This window comes from Saccostrea cucullata, unplaced genomic scaffold (genome assembly GCF_032062105.1).
Source record: "Saccostrea cucullata isolate Sc308-1 unplaced genomic scaffold, CSIRO_AGI_Scuc_v1 ctg7536, whole genome shotgun sequence".
In the NCBI taxonomy this organism is placed as follows: Eukaryota; Metazoa; Mollusca; class Bivalvia; order Ostreida; family Ostreidae; genus Saccostrea; species Saccostrea cuccullata.
In genome coordinates, this window is record NW_026927237.1 from 2,985 (window position 1) to 30,582 (window position 27,598).

The 27,598-nt window shown below is 32.4% G+C and overlaps 1 protein-coding gene across 1 annotated transcript; it reads left to right on the forward strand.

Annotated features, from left to right (window-relative positions):
* The first annotated feature begins 2,146 nt into the window (after positions 1-2,146).
* Positions 2,147-27,175, forward strand: LOC134273794 (uncharacterized). Its single transcript, XM_062756004.1, has 18 exons — positions 2,147-3,927; positions 4,191-4,385; positions 4,824-4,927; positions 5,146-5,275; positions 6,055-6,192; positions 6,415-6,503; positions 6,627-6,744; positions 7,103-7,284; positions 10,495-10,573; positions 10,787-10,905; positions 11,221-11,350; positions 11,561-11,736; positions 23,881-23,962; positions 24,131-24,289; positions 24,601-24,711; positions 25,242-25,343; positions 25,490-25,577; positions 26,599-27,175. Exons 1-18 carry the CDS (start codon positions 3,831-3,833, stop codon positions 27,173-27,175), a joined length of 2,676 nt encoding a protein of 891 aa, XP_062611988.1. The 5' UTR covers positions 2,147-3,830.
* Positions 27,176-27,598: the final 423 nt, after the last annotated feature.

Genomic DNA, 27,598 nt, shown 5'->3' on the forward strand with positions numbered 1-27,598 from the left:
AGTTTTTTTGTACTTTATGCAACAAAAACGAAAACTGTCTTGAAGTATTATATGAAAGGCCAATTTATTTTCAAAACTATAACTATGTTTTAATAAGATCGAAAATCGAAGTTGAAAAATGTATTGCAATTTTTCACTCTATGAAATAGTGCTTAAAGTAGGAACAATATGCAACGTTAACCTTAAAAAACTTCCTGACATTTCATTTTGAATCAAACTTATATTATAAACTTGGCTATATGTTTTAATTGCAAAATACATTTGTATTGTGATTTTTGTCAAAATATACTTCTATATCGTATGCACAATTCAAGCTTAAACAAATATTCTTTTCTGTTTATGCATGCAAATTCATCACACCCTATCAATACTTTATGGAGTTCTCCTTTATTGAACTTTGTCATGGAAGATAACAAAGAACTTCACTCAAAAACTAGATACCTTCCAAACAAGATAGTCTGGCCGAACAAGATCAGCAGTGAGGAGCTGTATGAATAAACGCACACAGCTGCCATATCTGACCAGATTAAAGAGAAACGATGGAAATGAATTGGCCATGTCATAAGAATGGAATCATCAGATAAACCAAGGGTAGCCTTTAGATGGACTCAAGGAAAGAGAAACAGAGGACAACCAAAGGAGACGTGAAGACAATCAATAGAAAAAGAAGATGGACTTGGGGCATGGTACAGTCAATGTCAGCAGACAGAAGGAGATAAAGTTCCTAGGTGAAGGCCTTATGTGCTCAAAGCACGAAGAGGACTTAGTAGTAAGTAGGTATCAATACTTTATACAAATAACTTTTATTATTTCATTTTGCCTTCTTTGTTTGCACATGTAAAGGAGGGCCCCTACTCCTATGTACTTTGCGCACAACATTTATATTATACATTTTATTATTCGCCTTGTTGACGTTTATTTTATTTTCATGTTCGCCATTTTGACGTACATGACGTAGTGAGTCAGCCGAATTTGAGCACTGCTATATAGTAATTTGGTTATATATAGCACGTTTTAAACAATTGATATTTTGAAAGTTTTTTACATGTACATACAGGAATGAAAAAGTACTGTTACAACAATTTAAAATTTTTTGCAAAGAAATACATAATATAGTCTTCATAGGCAATATAATCTGGGGCTTCAAAAAGACAATAGACGAAATGTTTTTGTTATTAGCCCCCCTTCCATTTTTAGATTTGCTTATCGACACGCGCTTATGTATCATATATAATATTTTGAAATGATTTCTGCGATGCGCAACACTAATGTCTTCAATTTAGCGGTTTAAAATGTTTAAAATGAAAAATAAATAAATAAATAAAAAGTCGTTATAACTCTTGTCAAATTTTGTTTAATAACGAGAAATATTTATTAATAAAAAGTCGTTATTACTATATAAAAATGTAATAAGAAATAAAAATCGTTATTACGACTTAATAAAGTCGTTATTTAAGAAATAAGGTATCATTTTTTTAGTTTATTGAGTGTGCCATTAAAAAACTTTTTTCCTAATCAAAGATTAAAAAGGATATTAAAATTAATTTTTGCAATAAAAGTGCCAACCCGTTTATTTTTAAAATTTGTAAAAAAATGATACCTAATTACTTATATTTACATTTGTGACTTATTCATACTTTAAATTTGCCTGATTGTTACGTTTAACGTGCGAAATGTGTTATTTTTTCAAACCCAACAGCATGTATGTAATCCACTGAACGCACGTTGACCGTTTATGACGTCACAAAGAGGTTACGTCGAACGTTTATCCAAACGCACATCTATGACCTCTTGACCCCATACCTGTATTTATACAGTTATAAAAACGCTTGCTTTCGGTAGTGTTATATAAAGGAAAACATTTGCAAATGTAAATATAACGAGATAAAAAGTCGTTATTACGAGATAAAAAATCGTAAATACGACTTAAGAAAGTCGTAATAACAAGATAAAAAGTTTATAATTTGAAATACAGTTAAGAAGTCATGTTATTACGATGAATGTTAAAAAGTTTAATAACGAGATAAAAAGTCGTTATTACGACTTATCTAGAAAGTCGTTAAGATAGAAAAAGTCGTTATTACACAAAAAGTCATACATAAGTTCTATAAAAGTCGTTTTAACGACTTAATTTTTTTTCTTTATTTTCTAATTTGACCCTTGTAGGCTTTCGTACTTTTGTACCTTTCACTACTGAAAATGAAAGAAATTAATTTGAAATGCCAGATGTTTCTTGATACATCTCCATCTATGCAGTACATTTATACCTTAATTCAGTTTACGGTGACAGTGTGCCAGTAAAAAAACTTTTTTCCTAATCAAAGATTGAAAAGGATATTAAAATTAATTTTTGCAATAAAAGTCAATCGTTTATTTGTACGATTTGTAAATAACTGTACCATGAATTGTGCTCCGAATTAATGGTTCAATCTTGGACAAGGAAAGCTAATGTTGCAAAACATCTATCTTATCTAAAACAACTAACACAGAATTCCATTAAGTTGCACAATGGTCTTTTGTACCTGTCACCCAGTGGTATCGTAAATTTGATTTGTAATACCGATTTTGGTTTTGTTGTCCATAGTCATACTGTCTACATGAGTGGTCACATCCTGAAATTCAAGTGCAGGACGTACGTACACGAACAGTTTCTCCTATCCCCTTGTTTATCAAGATTCTTTAAAGAAAAATAAACAAATAGATAAATGTTAATTTTAGGTCTTTTACCCTTTTGTGTCACCCTCTTCTTAACCTGTCTAGAAAGGCAATTGTGATTTTTTTTCTCGGTAAACATAGTTTATTTAGCATTTGAAATACAGTTAATATTGTACATGACTTCGATAAGCTGATGAATGTTAAATATTTAATTATATTAATAAAAAAGTGAGCTAAATAAGTATTTTTTTTTTCAAATTGGTTGAATCAAGTGATATTTCTGGTCCATTCTTAACAATAAACAATTTGGTGTCCTTTCAACAAAAAATATTACGACTAAGACAAAAAATATCACATTCCTTAACAATTATCTAAGCTATAGTAGGACATTTAAAAAACCTTAAATTTCTGTTACACTAAGTTACTTAGAAAAAATATTCAGTAAAATATTTGTGAAAAAATATATGTAACAAAATATTACGGAGATGTCAAAATTTTATCTTAAACCTAAGATTTTTTTTGGTGAAAAGTGTCACTGTTTTACGAGTTTCAGTAAAAATCCTAACTATACGAAGTTGTATAAGTGTATTGAAACTAGACATTTATTTTCAGCCCTTTAATTTTTTATTGGATTATTCAGACTTATATTTTGTAAATATTGCTAGACTCCCATAAACCATTATATTCGACCCAATACCTCCGTACAAAAAAATAATAAATGATTTAGACACTTTAGAATGAACTTAAAATTGCTAATACGTGGATGTATTTGTCATTAATAAAGAAGGACAGGTTTCCCGTGAGCACGGAAGATGATTCTTAACACGACGATGTCCATACTTTAAGTAACTATGATAGATAGGTTCATATAAAACAATGCTGCAAATAGTCTGTGGTCACGTTTCTAATCTGTAAAACTATTAACGCTACCATTCATTTTATGAAGTTAAAAAACGGAGAAGGGGAATTCCCTTGACAAGTTACCTGTAGCTAAGTGAAAAAGTGTATATTTCAGGAGAGTTTTCATTTACTGGTGATTTTAATTTCTGTTTTTTGTTTTAATGTGACTGGAAACTTGAAAAGTGTGAAGTGGCTTCTTTAAAACCCATACGTTACTGAAGGAAAACATTTTAAATTTCAAAAGACTGTGTAAAAAGAACATTTTTTCCAAGTGAATGGCTGTTGATCCTTTTTTGGTATTTTTAAAAGTAATAATGTTTTACACAATATTTTTGATTATATTTTGCGAAGGGACACACAGCGGACATTCAGGTAAGTTAGTATATGTAAGAGAGAGAGAGAGAGAGAGAGAGAGAGAGAGAGAGAGAGAGAGAGATTATTCAGATAAATTTGAAATGAAATTTATTGATAAAAAAATAAATCAACACAAAATCAATTTATTCCATATTTTCGAACCAACTCTAATCAAGGCTTTCTTTCCAAAAATTTGCCAGTTCATTTTTAATTGTTTTTAAATACAAATGCATTAGCTATGCATTTAAAATGTTTTTAACTGAGAGTTTTTTTAGTTTCAGAAAAGCAATTTATTTTTGTCGATAAAAATAAAACATGGTATGAGGCAATGGAGTTCTGTGTAGAAGAAGGAGGACAGCTATCTTCCCTGGACGATGGAGACATTGGATCTTTGCTACAAGGCTGCCTTAAAAATGAATCTCAAGAAATTTGGACCAGTACCTCCAGTCATACAACTCCATATCTATCCCTTATTGGTAAATCGCTGCACTTAAAAAAAATAAGGATGTTAATTGGTCGTTAATAAGGAATTTTTTAACTGAAAAATTTTCGCTTGAAGCAGCATTTTGTGCGGGGGGACAGACAAACAAACAAACAAAGAGAAAAAGAAACCAAATGAAGAGAGAAATTGTAGGACTGTAAAGTGTATATATCAGTTAAAATTGCCGTATTTGATAGCTTTATAGAAATATACATCTGAAGTAAAAAGATGTATCAGGCCAGTTACTAAGTTTCTTTAGTTCGCTTTTCAAATCAAAAGTTTCAAAGTGAAAACAAGAAATAACTGAAGTAATCACATAATTTTTTTGAAACTAAAATTCATAAGAAATTGAAAATTACTTTATGATTGCAGTAAATTTAATTATTCATTAATTAATTAATTATTAATTATTGAGACCTACTCACTTTTTCAGGATGCTTTGAAGTATTGGATGAGATGGACTTCTTCGTATTAAACGACACATCATTGGTGGAGTGTCAGTATAACTGTAGAACTTCTCCTACATTTGCAATATGGGTATTTTCATTATATCGTAGAATCTACACTGATTTGAATTAATTACCGTATAGTATTTACTCGAAATTTGAATGACGATCTAATTGCTTTATGAATAAAATTAACCTGAAACTTCTTCCAGGGATATAAATTCAATATCGTGTATATTTTTTCTTTTTTGCGATTTTTCTTCATACACCTGAAATGGTGAGGATTATGTTTATGTTTTTTTCTTTCAGGAGAATAAATGCTCATGTCTTTCAAAGAATGCCAATTTAACACTGGCAGAAAATCAAGAGTCTTGCAATATTACGTGTGACGAACATATGTATTGTGGTGGGAAAAATAATGTAAATATATACAGTGTAGGTGAGCCATTTATAATTTAATATATTCTTATGATTTTAAGGTAATTCCACCCTCCTATGATGTCTTAAGTTTTGGCAAAAACTTCAATTAGTTTAAATTTATACCTAATAGAACAATATCTTTTGGAAGAATGCTTTACAATAGGTGAAATGATAAATATTGTTAAGTAAAAGAATTTCAAAAATGTTAATTTTCTTTATTTATTCAATTATTCAAATTAAAAAAATGTTTACAAGGGCTATAACTCCCTCTCATGTCTCTTCATTCAGGCATTGCTTTATTGTACTTCTGATGTAAAATAGTTTCCCTGATATTCACAATTTTAAAGTATCTTATACGTAGGAAGTATTAAGGAACGTTCAGAATCAGAATTATGCATTTTAACCAGTTTTTACATATTTTTCATAATACTCTTTACAAACAATGTGCGATTTTTAAATGTTGACATACACTTCTCTTTATTTATAATTCGCATCTTAAATAATATGGTGACCTATACATTTTGCAATAATTTGAAAATTTAAAGTATATTAAATGAAAATAAATGCGGTCTTTTTTACTTTGAACCATTAAAATTGTGAGGGTGGAAACACCTTAAGCACTTTCAAATGGTATTCATGTGAACACATATAATTATGAAAAATAATGCTTTATACATCTTAACACGGACATATACCAGGTCTTCTAAGCTTTCTTATCAGCCAACATACGGATGAAAAAACTCATAAACTTTTTATTTTGGGTTTGAGTTAAGTTACAATGTAGATTATGAATTGCAGCCCTGGAAGCATCTTTGAAATCCAATTCTAAAGTAAATCCAGATATCGCGTTGTGTGTAAGCTACCAGTGTATCAATAACAGCTACACATTCAGAGAAAGGAACTGTGATGACCCTATAATTAATGACGTAGCTTGCAGTGAGTACCTTTTTCGTGATATATGTATTTTATTCTAATAACTATTTTATTCAAAGAAAATAAAGCATCTATGCTCAGTATTATTACTAACTAGCAGACACTTATTTACTGATTTCATTATGAATTATCTTCGGCCTGAATTTGAGAGTTTTTTTAGTTGTCTTATCACTTTAAATTAGTTTGTCTTTTTTTTTTAAATACGTAAAAAATAATTTCTTACAGATGATTATTTTTCATGTACATTTGAGCCAGACGACTCATGCTTTTTAGTGCAATACAAAACAGACAACTTTAAATGGACCATGGATAAGGTAGTTTTATGTATGGAAACTGAAATTTGATTTAACTTTTACCTCATCAACTTGTCTTTAAAACTTAATAAAAATTATTTAGAATAATAACAAAATATTAAACGTTTGTTACGATGAAAACAGAAAAACAATGAAAATACACTAGAACAAGCTTACGAGGGATCATATTTTGCCTATGTGGATGACACTTCTTTCAATGTAGGAAATACATCAGTTCTTGGTTCAAATAGATTATTTCCAGGTATGTAAACTTTTTATCTCTTTGCATAAAAAATAACCCTTACTTCAGTACCTTTAAGTTCATGAAATATCTGATAGAATATAATGAAATAGTATAAATTCCAACAACGTTTTAAATTCAGCCGATATTAATTCCGTTATTACTATTAACCTAAAAAAAAAAAAAACAGATCGAACTTCATCGGCTGAGGGATATATTCACCAGTAGAAGAGTAACCTTTCTTAAAATTTGCAAGATTGATTTAAAAAAAAAACATTTGATGTAATATTGTCATTTAAACTATAAAATTGTTTTTAAAGTCAAATATGTTTTATTTGATAATGATTATACTTTTTTATACACTAAAATTGGTTTTAAGCTAAGAAGTGGTGCCTACGGTTTCGTTACTTCAGCTACAGCGCAGACTCCACTGCGGCCCTTAACGTGGTGACGTACAATAATGTTACAAAAGAAGTGAAGTATCATATCAATATCACCCGTTCTGATTTTGAGGAATGGAAATACGCAGAAGAAAACATAAAGATAGAGAATGATTTTTTAGTAAGTCTGCAATTGTTTTTTTTTCAAATAAAATATTGAAATCTTAGAATTAGATAAGATATCCAAGTGAGGTTTTATTGTTAAAAACGTGCAGTACAAAATGTGTAATGTCTTCCGGCCCTCGGGCTGATATGGGGCCACTCGGGCTGATATGACATATGATATGGATTTTAGTATGTAATATTCTCTATTTATCATATACTTAGTAGTAATTTTCTGAGCTAATAAGGGACCGCGTCTCAAAATACATGTATTTACTTTTATAATAATAAAATTAGGCCTACAGGGGGAAAAGCTTTTGAATACTTTTTATGTAAAATTATTATACATGTATATGATGAGTTATGCTATGTAAGATATTATATTTAGCAGACTTTTTAAAAAATTAAATTTCATGTGCACACATGTATATTTTATACCTTTTCTTTTTTAACATGATTTTTTCCATTGTGAAACACAATAATTAATATGGTTATATACATGTACCTATCAGGCCAAAGGTCCGTAAAAAGCTTTATTTTTTCTCAATAAAAACTCAGGCAAATGCCTTAAATCTAGTCTATTCTGTTGAATAATTAGAATAAGACCATACAAATGAGCAATTATGGTTATCTTTCTGTTTTGTTAACTATACATGTATGTGTAGACCTATTTGTTGTTTATCAATTGCTGCACATTAAAATTTACGCCATGTAGTGGCAGAAATATGTTTATCTTGGAATAGATTTTTTTAAAGATTGTTTGTTTTATTTAATTAGATAAAATACACTGCATATGAAATATGCACAGTGTCTCAGGAAATTTATGAAACACAAATTTAAAAAAAATAAATAAATAAATAGCATGTCCATGTATGAATTTACAAGTGTATGTTCAATGTTTTCTTAAAGACCCAATTTTTTTACCGTACGGTTACCTGAGGAGGGGGAGTGGTCCAAGTAACGGTGTTATTTACCTGGAGACCCCCAATACCCAAGATGTCAAAAATCTACATACACGTAGCATTACACAGGAAGTCTGTGTCTGGTATCAGGGTCAACATTCCGTGTTTCGTGTCTAAATTTGAGTGAAACTACTTGAAATAATTGAAATATTTCAATATAAAATTTATTTATAAATAATTTCAGCGATATCTTATGAAGAAAAAAATTATAAAGAAATATCGTTTTTATATTTTAAAAGATGACAAATTAAAGGAAAGAACACAGAGTAAACCTACAAAGTAAATATATCTTTTTTTAATTACCGGTAAACTTGTGTAAATATCAAAATTCAAAAAAAAAAATCATTCATAGGTAGGCCTATCTGTCGTGTGACAATGTACCGTACCGCGATAGGAATATTGCCTACGTTCTGATCAACAATAGTGTCGAAAATATTCACTATTTCCGGGTGTTCGTACGTGTGATTAAAATTTTTTATTGTTTGCGAGATATTTTTTTTTTAATACTTTTAAGAATTGATCTTTGGCTGTATATATTCATTTTTAATTTCGAATATTGGGTATTGACAGATGTTAGGAAATTCGAACTAAAAGTTACAATCTCGAAACTCGACAGCTGTTTCTGACATTTCAGAACTTTATTACGGAACATGGTATAGATTGTATTCATATATAAGTAGATAAAACATCAGATAAAGGAATTTTTTATCCGTGCCGTTTGTGCTAAATATCTTTTCCTATTTTTCATAATCCAATTTTAATCGGCAAATAGCGTTTCCGTGCACAGACTGGTCTAAATTCTACAGAGCAGATATCTTGGAGGACATATCGCCTAAAATACAATATAGTCGTTGAGATTAAAAGCAAATATTTTATGAAGTCATGTTTTATTTATCTACTCTCAATTGTTTTTAAAATAAAATTTTACCAAGATTCTTTTTTTAACCCCCGTGTATACAAGGCGGCTACATGAAAGTGTTTGACGCGTGACCAGGCAATCGTTTTCAAAGGACACAAACTCAGACTATCAGGTAGCACGGGTAGCTGGCCTGTCAATCAAATCAGAAGCTATTGTTTTTTTAATGATTGACAGGCGGTAAATTATTGATCTTGAATCAGGTAGATTTTGGGGGCGTTAACATAAAATTGGGTGTTTAACTGGGATTTGTATTTTAGATTAATACTAATGAATCCAAACAAGTGTGCTTTTCAAAAATTACAGATATTTCTAGTTCTTAACCCCCCGTTCACACAGAGCTGCGACTCTACGGCGATAATCCCGACCAAGCCACGATCTGAAAATTTTTTGGATCGGGGCAGATCGCAGCCGATCGGCGTCAAAATAGAGCAATTTGGCAAATTCTGTCTTCGTTACGACCGTACTACGATATCCCTACGTCAAACGCGCTGCTAACACGCTTCAACTACGATGTTACGCAGACAGTTGCTGACAAGCTACCGTGTTTACTGCGTTTACGCTACGTTGCCACTACGACATTGAAGACCATACTCCGACGCTACACAGACCTGAATGACTGTACCACGATGTCGCTACGGTGGTGCCGACTATATTACGATTGCATCACACGTCTAGTACGAATTTGGCGATGATGTAAATATATCTTGCAACCGTAGATTTTTTTGCGGCCTTTACCACATGGTTTACGGGCATTTTCAATTGTAACTGTAACAAGATGTGAAAAGTCTCAATTGCAAATGATCAAGTACAGTGTCACCCTTTACATGTAGTTTACAGATGACGATTGGTCAAATATCAGCGCTATAAGAACAAACTCCTGTCTGATAGGTCGTGATATGATCGGCGTAAGGTCATTATAGGTCTTCGTAGGATCTTCAGGAACGTAGAGAGATCGTAGTGAGAACGTAGTACGAACGTAGCGGGAGCGTTGTAGGAGCGTACTTGATAAGTACCTACGCTCTTACGGCGCTTTTACTACGATCACGAAGATCTCTCTACGATGCTTCCGCGCTGCTTGTACGATTACGGCGCTTCTACTACGCTCGTTTTACGACTTAACCCCGATTCTTGTTGGCCACGATCCCGCTACGCTTGTTTTGAACATGTTCAAAATAAGCGTCGTAAGAGCGTAGAGCTCTCCAATCATGAAGACCCTACTGCGATCATACTACGCTTATGACGACTTCACGACGTTTCTCCTGCGATTTGTCACGATCGGCCACGCTTTGATCGTAGTAGAAGCGGCGTCTATGTGTGAACGGGGAGTAACATATTATGTCAATTTCAGCTTGGTTTTCTAGCTAGAACAGGGAATCGAAGGTCAATTTTTGCTATAGATGATGTTACTCTGATTGCAGGCTCATGCGGTGAGAAAAAATATTTAAAATCAAAGTTAAATAAATAATTTTAATGGTTCATAAATTACCTCTAACTTTATCTAAGGTTCTAAGAAAATATTCTTACGCATTGATTTAATTGGTGTTTTGTCCACCAAAATATGACTGAAATATTGCCGACTTGGCGTTAAAGACTAACCAGACAATGTATGTTTTTGAATATGAAAGATATTCTCTTAATAGAGAAATCGACAACAAAACTGCTTCATATGAAAGGGGAAATGAAATGTAACTTTGAGGGAGGAGTGGATACATGCTTTGACCAAGACACATCTGATGACTTTGACTGGACCATTACAAGGGTAAGTACTGGTTTTTAAAGACATTGAACACAATTTTGGATAAGGAATCACTGTGTAGATAACAATCGATGGGTCGTATTTGGATTAAAAGAAATCATACAAGTTGATATTCCATTGTTTTGAATTTATTTTGACAATGATTTTTTACGATTACGCGATCATAGTCGAGGGTTCAAGGTGGATTACTACGGAATGCTTACTCCTCCTAGTCCTACAAATAAACTTCGATATCAAATTGCTATGGTTTTCAAATGTTTTTAATCTTATACTGAACAACTCGCTTATCTTTTCAAAATAGTTTACTGTATTTTACAGGAAGGTCAAACAAGTACATCTAACACAGGCCCTAGCAGTAATATTGAAGGAAACTATTTCAGTTATATTGAAGCTCATGGACCTGGAAGAAATGATGTAGCACGCTTGATATCAAAATTTGTTTTGGAAAGTATGATTTTAAGGATATTTTGTATTATGTATATTTTAATTTTATTTACTTTCCCTTGTAAGTGACCTAAAAAAATGAAAGTTTTTAAAAATATTTTCTTGATCAACAATAACTGTAATTCCATGTTTGCATTTTGTCAATTGAATTAAGGATTGTTATGTGAGTTTTGTACATGTTAAATTACAATGTAGTTTCCCAAATATTTTGTAGACGTCAACATAACACTCAGCATGTGGTATAATATGTATGGACGTGACGTCGAAACTCTGAAGGTTTTTCTCAGAAATGAAGCACAAGAGGAACTCATTATATTTCAAAGATCTGGAGATAAAGGGAAATCATGGATCTTTATAAATCTAACATTAATAATAGAAGGAAGGTGGCAGGTAAGAAAAAGAATATTTTAACTAGGAGACTTATTGTTCACAGAACAATAAGAGGTCTTTCCAGCTTTTTAAGTGTTTCCGTGTCATTTGGGTTGAAAAAAAGAAGAAAAACGCAAATTAAAAAAAAAAAAAAAAAAAAAATTAAAAAGTGCTGCCAGCAGGATTCGAACTGTGGACCCTCAGATTGCAAGGCGAACGCTCTATGCACTACGCCACAGGCTCCGATAAAGTTGATTTCCGTAAACTAACAGTGTAGAAAAAAAAAAAAGAAATGAAAACACGTGGATTTAAATAAAAATAGAAACGCGTGAAGTTTTAAATAGTACAGAAACACGTGTATTTATTTGTTTGTGATGGAACATAGGGAGGAATAATGAATAGTTCTAAGAAAAACGATTGGTGGATATTGAAAATGGAGATTTCCTGTAAAAAAAAAAAACATTCGAGTTTGTTTATAGTTTGAATAGATTGAGTTAATCATACAGAGCTTAAGATACATTCGAACTTCCGTGTCGGCACTGTGTTTACAATTTGTGAAAATATAGGCGCGTATGTTTTGACAGATATGGTGAACTCATAGGTTAGATTAAATAATCATCTCTATTTGGATTGAATTAATAGTTATGAGCATAAATTAAACTTGAAACATGCATTTCATGAAGAAAACGGTGTCAGCGAGAGCGTGGAAATTTATTTGATAGGAAAAATCCCTATTTTCGAGATTCATCCGATTAATATTAAACTGTTAAATCTAAATAAATTTCAAATAAATTCCACATTCTAAAGAGAGCAAGAATACTTGGTATTAAAATGTCGTATTAGAGCAGGAGAATCAAATGCTATTAACAAAAATTGAAGAAATAGCCAAGGCAAGCTTTAATTAATTTTTATGCTCATCAGCACTTAAATTTTAGACAAAAAAAAAATGTAGTTTTCGCCGATATTGAATAGAATTTCATCATACTTGAGAGACTCACCGTAAAACTCTCAGGACACTTTCTATGAAGTGTCTTCTACATTTTAATCTGAATTTCATGTCGATGTGTGATCTCCTTTAAGCTGTACAAAATTTGTTTACGTCACTATTGATTTTTTTTTTTTTTGAGAAAGAAGGGGGGGGGGTATAAGCATTTGTTTAAGAGAGAGTTGTAAATACCTCCAAGACCTTAAGCTTGATTGTGACCTTTGGGTCAATGGGGTCAAAGGTCAAGGTCATTCATCAAGGTCAAAGGTCAAGGTCATCAAAAAAGAAAAACCCACTTACAGACTTGAGTTTTACACTTGAAGCTGAATCTAGGTACAGGTTATGAATACATGTATACCTTTTTAACTTTTGAGAAAAGGTCAAGGTCTAAGGTCAAGGTCAAGTATCAAGGTCAAGTATCAAGGTCAAGGTCAAAGGTCAAGGTCATTTTATTAAAAACCCGTAAATAAGCAATTTTGATACTTCCCAATGACCTTGACCTTTGACCTTCACCTAATCTTCAAGGTCAAAGGTAAAAAGATCTGATGCAGTTGGACCCATGTCTTTACGACTTGTCATTAAGAAGTTTTTACTTCTTCGTAAACATCATAAACTTGCAGGGGCAATAACTACTTAAAACGGTTTACGAATTCTTTCGCACTAATAGAATGAGAAGTGTACTAAATTAGTCGCAGACATTGTTGAAGGTTTTGTACCTCTACGGTTTACGGTTTCGGAGGAGTAGCGATAACAAGGGTTTACACTGAAAGGGGCACTAACTTTTAGAGGGTTCAGTCTTAGGGGACAAGCATGGAATCTCTGAAATGGGTTTAAGAGTACATACTAAAAATACAAAGATGTTTAGAATTTGGTTAAGAACAAAAGAGCTATTAAAAATGCTTAATTTTACATATTTTGAATGACCTTGACCTTTGACCTTGACCTAGATTTTAAGGTCAAAGGTCAAGAAATCTTTTGCAGTTGGTCCCATGTCTCTACGCCTTGTCATTTAAGAAAAGATCTTGATATTCGTAAACGTTGCAAACATTCAGGGGCAATAATTCAATATAGGAGTTTACGAATCCTTTCACAATGTTTGATTGGAGAGTCTACTAAATCAGTCGTAAACATTAATAAAGGTTTGGAATCTCTGCGGTTTATGGTTTTGGAGGAGTAGCGATAACAAGCTTTTATTGCAAAAGGGGTCGTAACTCCGAAAGGGGTCAAAGCTCATATACGCAGGGTCAACTGCTAAAATCTTTTACGGAGTACATTCTTGTCGACTAAAAATCTTTTCGATAAATCTTGAAACTCAAAATCACACGGCGGAAAAATAATAAAAAAGAAAAAAAAAAACAGAAGAAAATCAATAGGTCTTTCCAGAGAAAGCTGGAAAGACCTAATAAACACTAGGAGACTTATTGTTCACAGAACAATAAGAGGTCTTTCCAGCTTTTTAAGTGTTTCCGTGTCATTTGGGTTGAAAAAAAGAAGAAAAACGCCAATTAAAAAAAAAAAAAAAAAAAATTAAAAAGTGCTGCCAGCAGGATTCGAACTGTGGACCCTCAGATTGCAAGGCGAACGCTCTATGCACTACGCCACAGGCTCCGATGAAGTTAATTTCCGTAAACTAACAGTGTAGAAAAAAAAAAGAAATGAAAACACGTGGATTTAAATAAAAATAGAAACGCGTGAAGTTTTAAATAGTACAGAAACACGTGTATTTATTTGTTTGTGATGGAACATAGGGAGGAATAATGAATAGTTCTAAGAAAAACGATTGGTGGATATTGAAAATGGAGATTTCCTGTAAAAAAAAAAAACATTCGAGTTTGTTTATAGTTTGAATAGATTGAGTTAATCATACAGAGCTTAAGATACATTCGAACTTCCGTGTCGGCACTGTGTTTACAATTTGTGAAAATATAGGCGCGTATGTTTTGACAGATATGGTGAACTCATAGGTTAGATTAAATAATCATCTCTATTTGGATTGAATTAATAGTTATGAGCATAAATTAAACTTGAAACATGCATTTCATGAAGAAAACGGTGTCAGCGAGAGCGTGGAAATTTATTTGATAGGAAAAATCCCTATTTTCGAGATTCATCCGATTAATATTAAATCTAAATAAATTTCAAATAAATTCCACATTCTAAAGAGAGCAAGAATACTTGGTATTAAAATGTTGTATTAGAGCAGGAGAATCAAATGCTGTTAACAAAAATTGAAGAAATAGCCAAGGCAAGCTTTAATTAATTTTTATGCTCATCAGCACTTAAATTTTAGACAAAAAAAAAATGTAGTTTTCGCCGATATTGAATAGAATTTCATCATACTTAAGAGACTCACCGTAAAACTCTCAGGACACTTTCTTTGAAGTGTCTTCTACATTTTAATCTGAATTTCATGTCGATGTGTGATCTCCTTTAAGCTGTACAAAATTTGTTTACGTCACTATTGATTTTTTTTTTTTTTTTTGAGAAAGAAGGGGGGGGGGGTATAAGCATTTGTTTAAGAGAGAGTTGTAAATACCTCCAAGACCTTAAGCTTGATTGTGACCTTTGGGTCAATGGGGTCAAAGGTCAAGGTCATTCATCAAGGTCAAAGGTCAAGGTCATCAAAAAAGAAAAACCCACTTACAGACTTGAGTTTTACACTTGAAGCTGAATCTAGGTACAGGTTATGAATACATGTATACCTTTTTAACTTTTGAGAAAAGGTCAAGGTCTAAGGTCAAGGTCAAGTATCAAGGTCAAGGGTCAAGGTCATTTTATTAAAAACCCGTAAATAAGCAATTTTGATACTTCCCAATGACCTTGACCTTTGACCTTGACCTAATCTTCAAGGTCAAAGGTAAAAAGATCTGATGCAGTTGGACCCATGTCTTTACGACTTGTCATTAAGAAGTTTTTACTTCTTCGTAAACATCATAAACTTGCAGGGGCAATAACTACTTAAAACGGTTTACGAATTCTTTCGCACTAATAGAATGAGAAGTGTACTAAATTAGTCGCAGACATTGTTGAAGGTTTTGTACCTCTACGGTTTACGGTTTCGGAGGAGTAGCGATAACAAGGGTTTACACTGAAAGGGGCACTAACTTTTAGAGGGTTCAGTCTTAGGGGACAAGCATGGAATCTCTGAAATGGGTTTAAGAGTACATACTAAAAATACAAAGATGTTTAGAATTTGGTTAAGAACAAAAGAGCTATTAAAAATGCTTAATTTTACATATTTTGAATGACCTTGACCTTTGACCTTGACCTAGATTTTAAGGTCAAAGGTCAAGAAATCTTTTGCAGTTGGTCCCATGTCTCTACGCCTTGTCATTTAAGAAAAGATCTTGATATTCGTAAACGTTGCAAACATTCAGGGGCAATAATTCAATATAGGAGTTTACGAATCCTTTCACAATGTTTGATTGGAGAGTCTACTAAATCAGTCGTAAACATTAATAAAGGTTTGGAATCTCTGCGGTTTATGGTTTTGGAGGAGTAGCGATAACAAGCTTTTATTGCAAAAGGGGTCGTAACTCCGAAAGGGGTCAAAGCTCATATACGCAGGGTCAACTGCTAAAATCTTTTACGGAGTACATTCTTGTCGACTAAAAATCTTTTCGATAAATCTTGAAACTCAAAATCACACGGCGGAAAAATAATAAAAAAGAAAAAAAAAAACAGAAGAAAATCAATAGGTCTTTCCAGAGAAAGCTGGAAAGACCTAATAAACACTAGGAGACTTATTGCTCACAGAACAATAAGAGGTCTTTCCAGCTTTTTAAGTGTTTCCGTGTCATTTGGGTTGAAAAAAAGAAGAAAAACGCCAATTAAAAAAAAAAAAAAAAAAAATTAAAAAGTGCTGCCAGCAGGATTCGAACTGTGGACCCTCAGATTGCAAGGCGAACGCTCTATGCACTACGCCACAGGCTCCGATGAAGTTGATTTCCGTAAACTAACAGTGTAGAAAAAAAAAAGAAATGAAAACACGTGGATTTAAATAAAAATAGAAACGCGTGAAGTTTTAAATAGTACAGAAACACGTGTATTTATTTGTTTGTGATGGAACATAGGGAGGAATAATGAATAGTTCTAAGAAAAACGATTGGTGGATATTGAAAATGGAGATTTCCTGTAAAAAAAAAAAACATTCGAGTTTGTTTATAGTTTGAATAGATTGAGTTAATCATACAGAGCTTAAGATACATTCGAACTTCCGTGTCGGCACTGTGTTTACAATTTGTGAAAATATAGGCGCGTATGTTTTGACAGATATGGTGAACTCATAGGTTAGATTAAATAATCATCTCTATTTGGATTGAATTAATAGTTATGAGCATAAATTAAACTTGAAACATGCATTTCATGAAGAAAACGGTGTCAGCGAGAGCGTGGAAATTTATTTGATAGGAAAAATCCCTATTTTCGAGATTCATCCGATTAATATTAAACTGTTAAATCTAAATAAATTTCAAATAAATTCCACATTCTAAAGAGAGCAAGAATACTTGGTATTAAAATGTCGTATTAGAGCAGGAGAATCAAATGCTATTAACAAAAATTGAAGAAATAGCCAAGGCAAGCTTTAATTAATTTTTATGCTCATCAGCACTTAAATTTTAGACAAAAAAAAAATGTAGTTTTCGCCGATATTGAATAGAATTTCATCATACTTGAGAGACTCACCGTAAAACTCTCAGGACACTTTCTATGAAGTGTCTTCTACATTTTAATCTGAATTTCATGTCGATGTGTGATCTCCTTTAAGCTGTACAAAATTTGTTTACGTCACTATTGATTTTTTTTTTTTTTTTGAGAAAGAAGGGGGGGGGGGGGTATAAGCATTTGTTTAAGAGAGAGTTGTAAATACCTCCAAGACCTTAAGCTTGATTGTGACCTTTGGGTCAATGGGGTCAAAGGTCAAGGTCATTCATCAAGGTCAAAGGTCAAGGTCATCAAAAAAGAAAAACCCACTTACAGACTTGAGTTTTACACTTGAAGCTGAATCTAGGTACAGGTTATGAATACATGTATACCTTTTTAACTTTTGAGAAAAGGTCAAGGTCTAAGGTCAAGGTCAAGTATCAAGGTCAAGGTCAAGTATCAAGGTCAAAGGTCAAGGTCATTTTATTAAAAACCCGTAAATAAGCAATTTTGATACTTCCCAATGACCTTGACCTTTGACCTTCACCTAATCTTCAAGGTCAAAGGTAAAAAGATCTGATGCAGTTGGACCCATGTCTTTACGACTTGTCATTAAGAAGTTTTTACTTCTTCGTAAACATCATAAACTTGCAGGGGCAATAACTACTTAAAACGGTTTACGAATTCTTTCGCACTAATAGAATGAGAAGTGTACTAAATTAGTCGCAGACATTGTTGAAGGTTTTGTACCTCTACGGTTTACGGTTTCGGAGGAGTAGCGATAACAAGGGTTTACACTGAAAGGGGCACTAACTTTTAGAGGGTTCAGTCTTAGGGGACAAGCATGGAATCTCTGAAATGGGTTTAAGAGTACATACTAAAAATACAAAGATGTTTAGAATTTGGTTAAGAACAAAAGAGCTATTAAAAATGCTTAATTTTACATATTTTGAATGACCTTGACCTTTGACCTTGACCTAGATTTTAAGGTCAAAGGTCAAGAAATCTTTTGCAGTTGGTCCCATGTCTCTACGCCTTGTCATTTAAGAAAAGATCTTGATATTCGTAAACGTTGCAAACATTCAGGGGCAATAATTCAATATAGGAGTTTACGAATCCTTTCACAATGTTTGATTGGAGAGTCTACTAAATCAGTCGTAAACATTAATAAAGGTTTGGAATCTCTGCGGTTTATGGTTTTGGAGGAGTAGCGATAACAAGCTTTTATTGCAAAAGGGGTCGTAACTCCGAAAGGGGTCAAAGCTCATATACGCAGGGTCAACTGCTAAAATCTTTTACGGAGTACATTCTTGTCGACTAAAAATCTTTTCGATAAATCTTGAAACTCAAAATCACACGGCGGAAAAATAATAAAAAAGAAAAAAAAAAACAGAAGAAAATCAATAGGTCTTTCCAGAGAAAGCTGGAAAGACCTAATAAACACTAGGAGACTTATTGTTCACAGAACAATAAGAGGTCTTTCCAGCTTTTTAAGTGTTTCCGTGTCATTTGGGTTGAAAAAAAGAAGAAAAACGCCAATTAAAAAAAAAAAAAAAAAAAAAAAATTAAAAAGTGCTGCCAGCAGGATTCGAACTGTGGACCCTCAGATTGCAAGGCGAACGCTCTATGCACTACGCCACAGGCTCCGATAAAGTTGATTTCCGTAAACTAACAGTGTAGAAAAAAAAAAAGAAATGAAAACACGTGGATTTAAATAAAAATAGAAACGCGTGAAGTTTTAAATAGTACAGAAACACGTGTATTTATTTGTTTGTGATGGAACATAGGGAGGAATAATGAATAGTTCTAAGAAAAACGATTGGTGGATATTGAAAATGGAGATTTCCTGTAAAAAAAAAAAACATTCGAGTTTGTTTATAGTTTGAATAGATTGAGTTAATCATACAGAGCTTAAGATACATTCGAACTTCCGTGTCGGCACTGTGTTTACAATTTGTGAAAATATAGGCGCGTATGTTTTGACAGATATGGTGAACTCATAGGTTAGATTAAATAATCATCTCTATTTGGATTGAATTAATAGTTATGAGCATAAATTAAACTTGAAACATGCATTTCATGAAGAAAACGGTGTCAGCGAGAGCGTGGAAATTTATTTGATAGGAAAAATCCCTATTTTCGAGATTCATCCGATTAATATTAAACTGTTAAATCTAAATAAATTTCAAATAAATTCCACATTCTAAAGAGAGCAAGAATACTTGGTATTAAAATGTCGTATTAGAGCAGGAGAATCAAATGCTATTAACAAAAATTGAAGAAATAGCCAAGGCAAGCTTTAATTAATTTTTATGCTCATCAGCACTTAAATTTTAGACAAAAAAAAAATGTAGTTTTCGCCGATATTGAATAGAATTTCATCATACTTGAGAGACTCACCGTAAAACTCTCAGGACACTTTCTATGAAGTGTCTTCTACATTTTAATCTGAATTTCATGTCGATGTGTGATCTCCTTTAAGCTGTACAAAATTTGTTTACGTCACTATTGATTTTTTTTTTTTTTTTTTGAGAAAGAAGGGGGGGGGGGTATAAGCATTTGTTTAAGAGAGAGTTGTAAATACCTCCAAGACCTTAAGCTTGATTGTGACCTTTGGGTCAACGGGGTCAAAGGTCAAGGTCATTCATCAAGGTCAAAGGTCAAGGTCATCAAAAAAGAAAAACCCACTTACAGACTTGAGTTTTACACTTGAAGCTGAATCTAGGTACAGGTTATGAATACATGTATACCTTTTTAACTTTTGAGAAAAGGTCAAGGTCTAAGGTCAAGGTCAAGTATCAAGGTCAAGGGTCAAGGTCATTTTATTAAAAACCCGTAAATAAGCAATTTTGATACTTCCCAATGACCTTGACCTTTGATCTTGACCTAATCTTCAAGGTCAAAGGTAAAAAGATCTGATGCAGTTGGACCCATGTCTTTACGACTTGTCATTAAGAAGTTTTTACTTCTTCGTAAACATCATAAACTTGCAGGGGCAATAACTACTTAAAACGGTTTACGAATTCTTTCGCACTAATAGAATGAGAAGTGTACTAAATTAGTCGCAGACATTGTTGAAGGTTTTGTACCTCTACGGTTTACGGTTTCGGAGGAGTAGCGATAACAAGGGTTTACACTGAAAGGGGCACTAACTTTTAGAGGGTTCAGTCTTAGGGGACAAGCATGGAATCTCTGAAATGGGTTTAAGAGTACATACTAAAAATACAAAGATGTTTAGAATTTGGTTAAGAACAAAAGAGCTATTAAAAATGCTTAATTTTACATATTTTGAATGACCTTGACCTTTGACCTTGACCTAGATTTTAAGGTCAAAGGTCAAGAAATCTTTTGCAGTTGGTCCCATGTCTCTACGCCTTGTCATTTAAGAAAAGATCTTGATATTCGTAAACGTTGCAAACATTCAGGGGCAATAATTCAATATAGGAGTTTACGAATCCTTTCGCAATGTTTGATTGGAGAGTCTACTAAATCAGTCATAAACATTAATAAAGGTTTGGAATCTCTGCGGTTTATGGTTTTGGAGGAGTAGCGATAACAAGCTTTTATTGCAAAAGGGGTTGTAACTCCGAAAGGGGTCAAAGCTCATATACGCAGGGTCAACTGCTAAAATCTTTTACGGAGTACATTCTTGTCGACTAAAAATCTTTTCGATAAATCTTGAAACTCAAAATCACACGGCGGAAAAATAATAAAAAAGAAAAAAAAAACAGAAGAAAATCAATAGGTCTTTCCAGAGAAAGCTGGAAAGACCTAATAAACACTAGGAGACTTATTGTTCACAGAACAATAAGAGGTCTTTCCAGCTTTTTAAGTGTTTCCGTGTCATTTGGGTTGAAAAAAAGAAGAAAAACGCCAATTAAAAAAAAAAAAAAAAAAATTAAAAAGTGCTGCCAGCAGGATTCGAACTGTGGACCCTCAGATTGCAAGGCGAACGCTCTATGCACTACGCCACAGGCTCCGATGAAGTTGTTTTCCGTAAACTAACAGTGTAGAAAAAAAAAAGAAATGAAAACACGTGGATTTAAATAAAAATAGAAACGCGTGAAGTTTTAAATAGTACAGAAACACGTGTATTTATTTGTTTGTGATGGAACATAGGGAGGAATAATGAATAGTTCTAAGAAAAACGATTGGTGGATATTGAAAATGGAGATTTCCTGTAAAAAAAAAAAAACATTCGAGTTTGTTTATAGTTTGAATAGATTGAGTTAATCATACAGAGCTTAAGATACATTCGAACTTCCGTGTCGGCACTGTGTTTACAATTTGTGAAAATATAGGCGCGTATGTTTTGACAGATATGGTGAACTCATAGGTTAGATTAAATAATCATCTCTATTTGGATTGAATTAATAGTTATGAGCATAAATTAAACTTGAAACATGCATTTCATGAAGAAAACGGTGTCAGCGAGAGCGTGGAAATTTATTTGATAGGAAAAATCCCTATTTTCGAGATTCATCCGATTAATATTAAACTGTTAAATCTAAATAAATTTCAAATAAATTCCACATTCTAAAGAGAGCAAGAATACTTGGTATTAAAATGTCGTATTAGAGCAGGAGAATCAAATGCTATTAACAAAAATTGAAGAAATAGCCAAGGCAAGCTTTAATTAATTTTTATGCTCATCAGCACTTAAATTTTAGACAAAAAAAAAATGTAGTTTTCGCCGATATTGAATAGAATTTCATCATACTTGAGAGACTCACCGTAAAACTCTCAGGACACTTTCTATGAAGTGTCTTCTACATTTTAATCTGAATTTCATGTCGATGTGTGATCTCCTTTAAGCTGTACAAAATTTGTTTACGTCACTATTGATTTTTTTTTTTTTTGAGAAAGAAGGGGGGGGGGTATAAGCATTTGTTTAAGAGAGAGTTGTAAATACCTCCAAGACCTTAAGCTTGATTGTGACCTTTGGGTCAATGGGGTCAAAGGTCAAGGTCATTCATCAAGGTCAAAGGTCAAGGTCATCAAAAAAGAAAAACCCACTTACAGACTTGAGTTTTACACTTGAAGCTGAATCTAGGTACAGGTTATGAATACATGTATACCTTTTTAACTTTTGAGAAAAGGTCAAGGTCTAAGGTCAAGGTCAAGTATCAAGGTCAAGGTCAAGTATCAAGGTCAAAGGTCAAGGTCATTTTATTAAAAACCCGTAAATAAGCAATTTTGATACTTCCCAATGACCTTGACCTTTGACCTTCACCTAATCTTCAAGGTCAAAGGTAAAAAGATCTGATGCAGTTGGACCCATGTCTTTACGACTTGTCATTAAGAAGTTTTTACTTCTTCGTAAACATCATAAACTTGCAGGGGCAATAACTACTTAAAACGGTTTACGAATTCTTTCGCACTAATAGAATGAGAAGTGTACTAAATTAGTCGCAGACATTGTTGAAGGTTTTGTACCTCTACGGTTTACGGTTTCGGAGGAGTAGCGATAACAAGGGTTTACACTGAAAGGGGCACTAACTTTTAGAGGGTTCAGTCTTAGGGGACAAGCATGGAATCTCTGAAATGGGTTTAAGAGTACATACTAAAAATACAAAGATGTTTAGAATTTGGTTAAGAACAAAAGAGCTATTAAAAATGCTTAATTTTACATATTTTGAATGACCTTGACCTTTGACCTTGACCTAGATTTTAAGGTCAAAGGTCAAGAAATCTTTTGCAGTTGGTCCCATGTCTCTACGCCTTGTCATTTAAGAAAAGATCTTGATATTCGTAAACGTTGCAAACATTCAGGGGCAATAATTCAATATAGGAGTTTACGAATCCTTTCACAATGTTTGATTGGAGAGTCTACTAAATCAGTCGTAAACATTAATAAAGGTTTGGAATCTCTGCGGTTTATGGTTTTGGAGGAGTAGCGATAACAAGCTTTTATTGCAAAAGGGGTCGTAACTCCGAAAGGGGTCAAAGCTCATATACGCAGGGTCAACTGCTAAAATCTTTTACGGAGTACATTCTTGTCGACTAAAAATCTTTTCGATAAATCTTGAAACTCAAAATCACACGGCGGAAAAATAATAAAAAAGAAAAAAAAAAACAGAAGAAAATCAATAGGTCTTTCCAGAGAAAGCTGGAAAGACCTAATGAAAAATTGCCACAAGGCCTTTCTCTAAAAATTGATGAAGCCTTTTCAAAGTGTACATTTTGAAAGTTTAATTATGGAGGAAACTGTTTATTATAATTTTAGTTTCTCTGTCAGTCCACTTGGCTGATTAAAACTTTTCTTTATAAGCAATTAATCTTAAAGATCCTTTAGATTATTAAGCTTATTCATTTATTTTAATAATTCTACTTGAGTGTCTGGTTTTGTGCCTTTAGTTTCTCAAACATTCATGAATTTACAATACACACATGTGTTTAATTTCACTCACACCATTTAATGTGCATTATTTAACTTTTAAGGTAACGTATATCGATCCAAATTATTTCTATGATATTGATATTGATTTAATTTATTATATATTGTAGATTATAATGACGGATTAATTCTTTTTTAGCTTTGCATCGAAGCAAATGTACCTTTTAGGAATACAGCAGATATTGCTATAGATGACATCCGGATAAAAATTAATCAAAACGGTGAGAGACACAAATCTCAATTAACAATGACAATTGACATGTATAATATGTTTTAAAAATCACAAAAAAATTTTTTAATTGGGTCGTTTTCATCTCTTGAAATTTCATTTGTTTTGTTTTTATATTTCTTCATAGAATCAATGACTTTTAGATTAAATTTTTAATTAGAATTCAAAAATACATGGAGGAACTTTAATGAGAAATGCCTTAGAAATTTGGGTTCTTACTCCGGTATTGGCAAGTTAACCAGCACAAACTGTATTTATAACGATCGGGAGAGGTGGACTGGTATCATTCGGACACAGAGAAAAGGTTCAGACCTAAGTGGTACGTCACAGGATAAATGAACCCAATAAATATTGTCACCTTAAGTTAACTGAAGGAAAACGTACTCTGTTTCTACGTGTTTTTCTGTCTACCTGAAATATTTGTCATATATTAATTATAAATTTAGAAATACATCAATTTTGATTATAAAAAGGCTATTGATAAAACAATATATATATAAATATTTTTGATTCGTAGGTTTATTTTTTTTTTTCAAAAGTTTTAAATTAAATTAATTTAAATATATTTGTTATCATAGTAAAATATGAAAGACTTTGTTTGGAAAACTAATTGAATGATTCATTTTTCAGCTCTAAGGAGAATCCCCAATGCCCTGATGTCATTTGAGTACAAATATGGCATGTATTCCTACTTTTGGGAAACGTTTAACAAAAATAAAACTAGGACTTTTGTTTGTGAGAGTAAGTTGTAAATCCTTCATTCTAATAAATGTAATTTTTTCATAGTAATTTTACCTTACATTTGTACTTAAAATAACAACACAGAATGATTCATCAAAAACTGAAAATTTGGCAGGACTTTTCATAATTTGAATATAAAGAAGATATTTGTTTGATCATTTGAGAGAAGCTAAGGTTTGTGTAATCGTATATCTTTTTTTAATGTTTGAAAATATTATCTTTTGCATTATCACATCCTCAGTAATGAAACCTAGTAGCTAATTCATCTAAAAAAGTAACTTTTGGTAACAGCGTTATCAAAAATGCTGCAATAGATAGAGTGAAACTCCTCCATTTGCTACTGCGTTACAAAAAGGGACTATAGGAAAATTTAGAAAACTCCATATATTGTGGGTGGATATGAAATTTATTTCACTTAAAAGCAAAAATTGTTTTATTGGACTTTATACTGGTGAAATGGCAAAACCTCTGCCCCATTCTTGAATAAAATTCATTTTCAACCCTTAAACGTTGATTTTTCTCTATCTAAGTAGGACGAAACTCACCAGAGCAGTATGAAAAGTGTCTTGTGTATTCAGAAGTTGGTAACGACATACCTGATATCAATAAAAGAGAAACTGCTCTCACTAATGGTAAGATGAATTTCTAGACATATCCACGTAAAGTAGTAAAAATAGTCGTGAATAATTTATTATTATAAAAATCTCTTTGACAATATTGAAGAAGTGTAATTTATGATCTTATAATTGTCTTCAAACTTTTATTTATAATCTTGTAGATACCCTTACCTTTACATTAGTTGCTGTGATTTCTTTTGTCTTGGTTTTGATAATATGTGCATTAGTCGTATTCATGTTATACAAACGGTAAGTTATTTTATCATTATCCTGGTCATTATATATTTAAGTTGTTTTCGGATACAACTTCAGAATTGTAATTTGCTATACTCAAACTATCTAGTATAATCTACACTAATTAGATCCTAGTAGATGAGAATATGTAACTATTCAACTTGCAGATTATGATTTGATTTATTGCACAATTTAGTCTTTAAAGATACTCTCAATATGCAGATTGTACATAAAAATAATACAAAATTCTTTAATTATGTCGCTCAAGAAAAAACATGATTAAATCTACGGCCTACATGTGGATAAATGATTTGGAATAATTTAATTGTTCATTGTAAGATATCTTTTGCTTATAAAATCAACCGTCAAGAATTAATCTTGTCAAATGACACGTCCAGGTTTTAATTAATTACACCTCCGCAAGAGCCCGTGATATGGTTGGATTCAATATTTTTCGAATTCAACGTCAACTCATTGTTAAGCAATCCGTTTGTCCATACCTATGTCTGTCTTAGTTTACTAAGCAACTACTCATTGCAGATGCTGGAAATATTAGCACTTTCTTTGTTTAGGCAATTTAACTTGTGTATATGCACATGAAAACGTCTATTCACATGGGAGCGGGAATATACATGTAATTCGTCATGGCATCTGATCCCACCTCTGATGTGTTGGAGGTCCGTGTTTGCTTTGCTCCATTTTTGTATTATTGCCTAATGGTCTTTAGAGCTTTTATACTGTTTGTAATTTCAATATGCACTATTAAGCATTAGCTCACAGAGTTTTTGTTTTATATTTCTATATATAAGTTAACATGTATTTAAATAATGTCTTCACATTACTTGAGGTAAAAATAAGCAACTTTCTTAAAGAAGTTAAATGATTTTGTTGCGTATAAAATAATATTATTTCAATTATTTTAACCATTAAATAAATCAAAAAATGTACATTCTTCTGAATAATAACTTAAGTATATCATCTTTAAATTTCCCTTTCAATCTGACACAATGTCTTATAAGTTTTTTTTATTTGATAGGAAATTAGCAGTGAAAGTACAATATGAACAACAATACAACTCTTCAACAAAAGAACAAGTAAACTTTATGTACATGAACTCGGACGACATCCTCATTATACAAAATAAACCTTCAACAAGAATCAACTCCGAAAAACATAGCACCAAGCAAATAACTGACCATGAAAATACAGAGGAGCTAGACTTGAACGAAATATATGTTAATGAAAAACCTGTTATACTTAGATCACGACCAGAGTCAACTAAAAATGTTAACGATAAAGTTGAAATACCGGAAGAGGACTACGATCATCTCAGTAGGAATACCAATGATGCGGCACTAGTACAGGAAGACACTTACAGTCACATGGCAGACGATCAATACGGTACACAACAGATTCAGTGTGAGGATACATATGATCATACAGGGGGAACCGAGGGCGAGTACGGAGCAGCACAGATTGATCAGGATGTAAACAATATGTATGATCATACAGTACTCAATTATACAGATGACGTTTACAGTCTTCCAAATAAGGGCACATGTCATACTGAAACTGTGTATAATATTGTAAAAAAGACATGTGGTACCGATTAAGTATTCAAAAAATTAGATTAATGTATGTGCTTGTTTTAAAAGCAAACAGTTATCTGAACTATGTCAATGGTATTGTATATCTTAGAAATCCCTCTACAGTATCAAATTATAATTTGTACACAGTTTATTGAGATAAATGAGTTCCTATAAATTCAATTAATGATTGGATTATTCGTTTTAGTGAAGAAAGGCTGATGATTAAAAATGATACTTGTCATCTTGCCCAGTGAAAGCAAGTTTGAAGAGATATGTATTTTTAATTAAGCAATTTGCTATCATAGACCTCGAGTTAGCACTTTGAAAAATAGTTGAATATTTGAACAATGATACATTGTATAAGTATTAAATACCTAAGATATCGTGTACTTTAGATTTTAAACATATAAGATATGACAAAAAGGATGCACCCATTCTCTATCCACC

Excerpts from the sequence above, each read along its gene's own strand:
- LOC134273794 (XM_062756004.1), top strand. The coding sequence starts at position 3,831 with ATGGCTGTTGATCCTTTTTTGGTATTTTTAAAAGTAATAATGTTTTAC. Across the intron at positions 6,504-6,626 it reads TTAAATGGACCATGGATAAG|AAAAACAATGAAAATACACT; the intron begins GTAGTTTTATGT and ends CGATGAAAACAG. Across the intron at positions 25,344-25,489 it reads AGAAACTGCTCTCACTAATG|ATACCCTTACCTTTACATTA; the intron begins GTAAGATGAATT and ends ATAATCTTGTAG.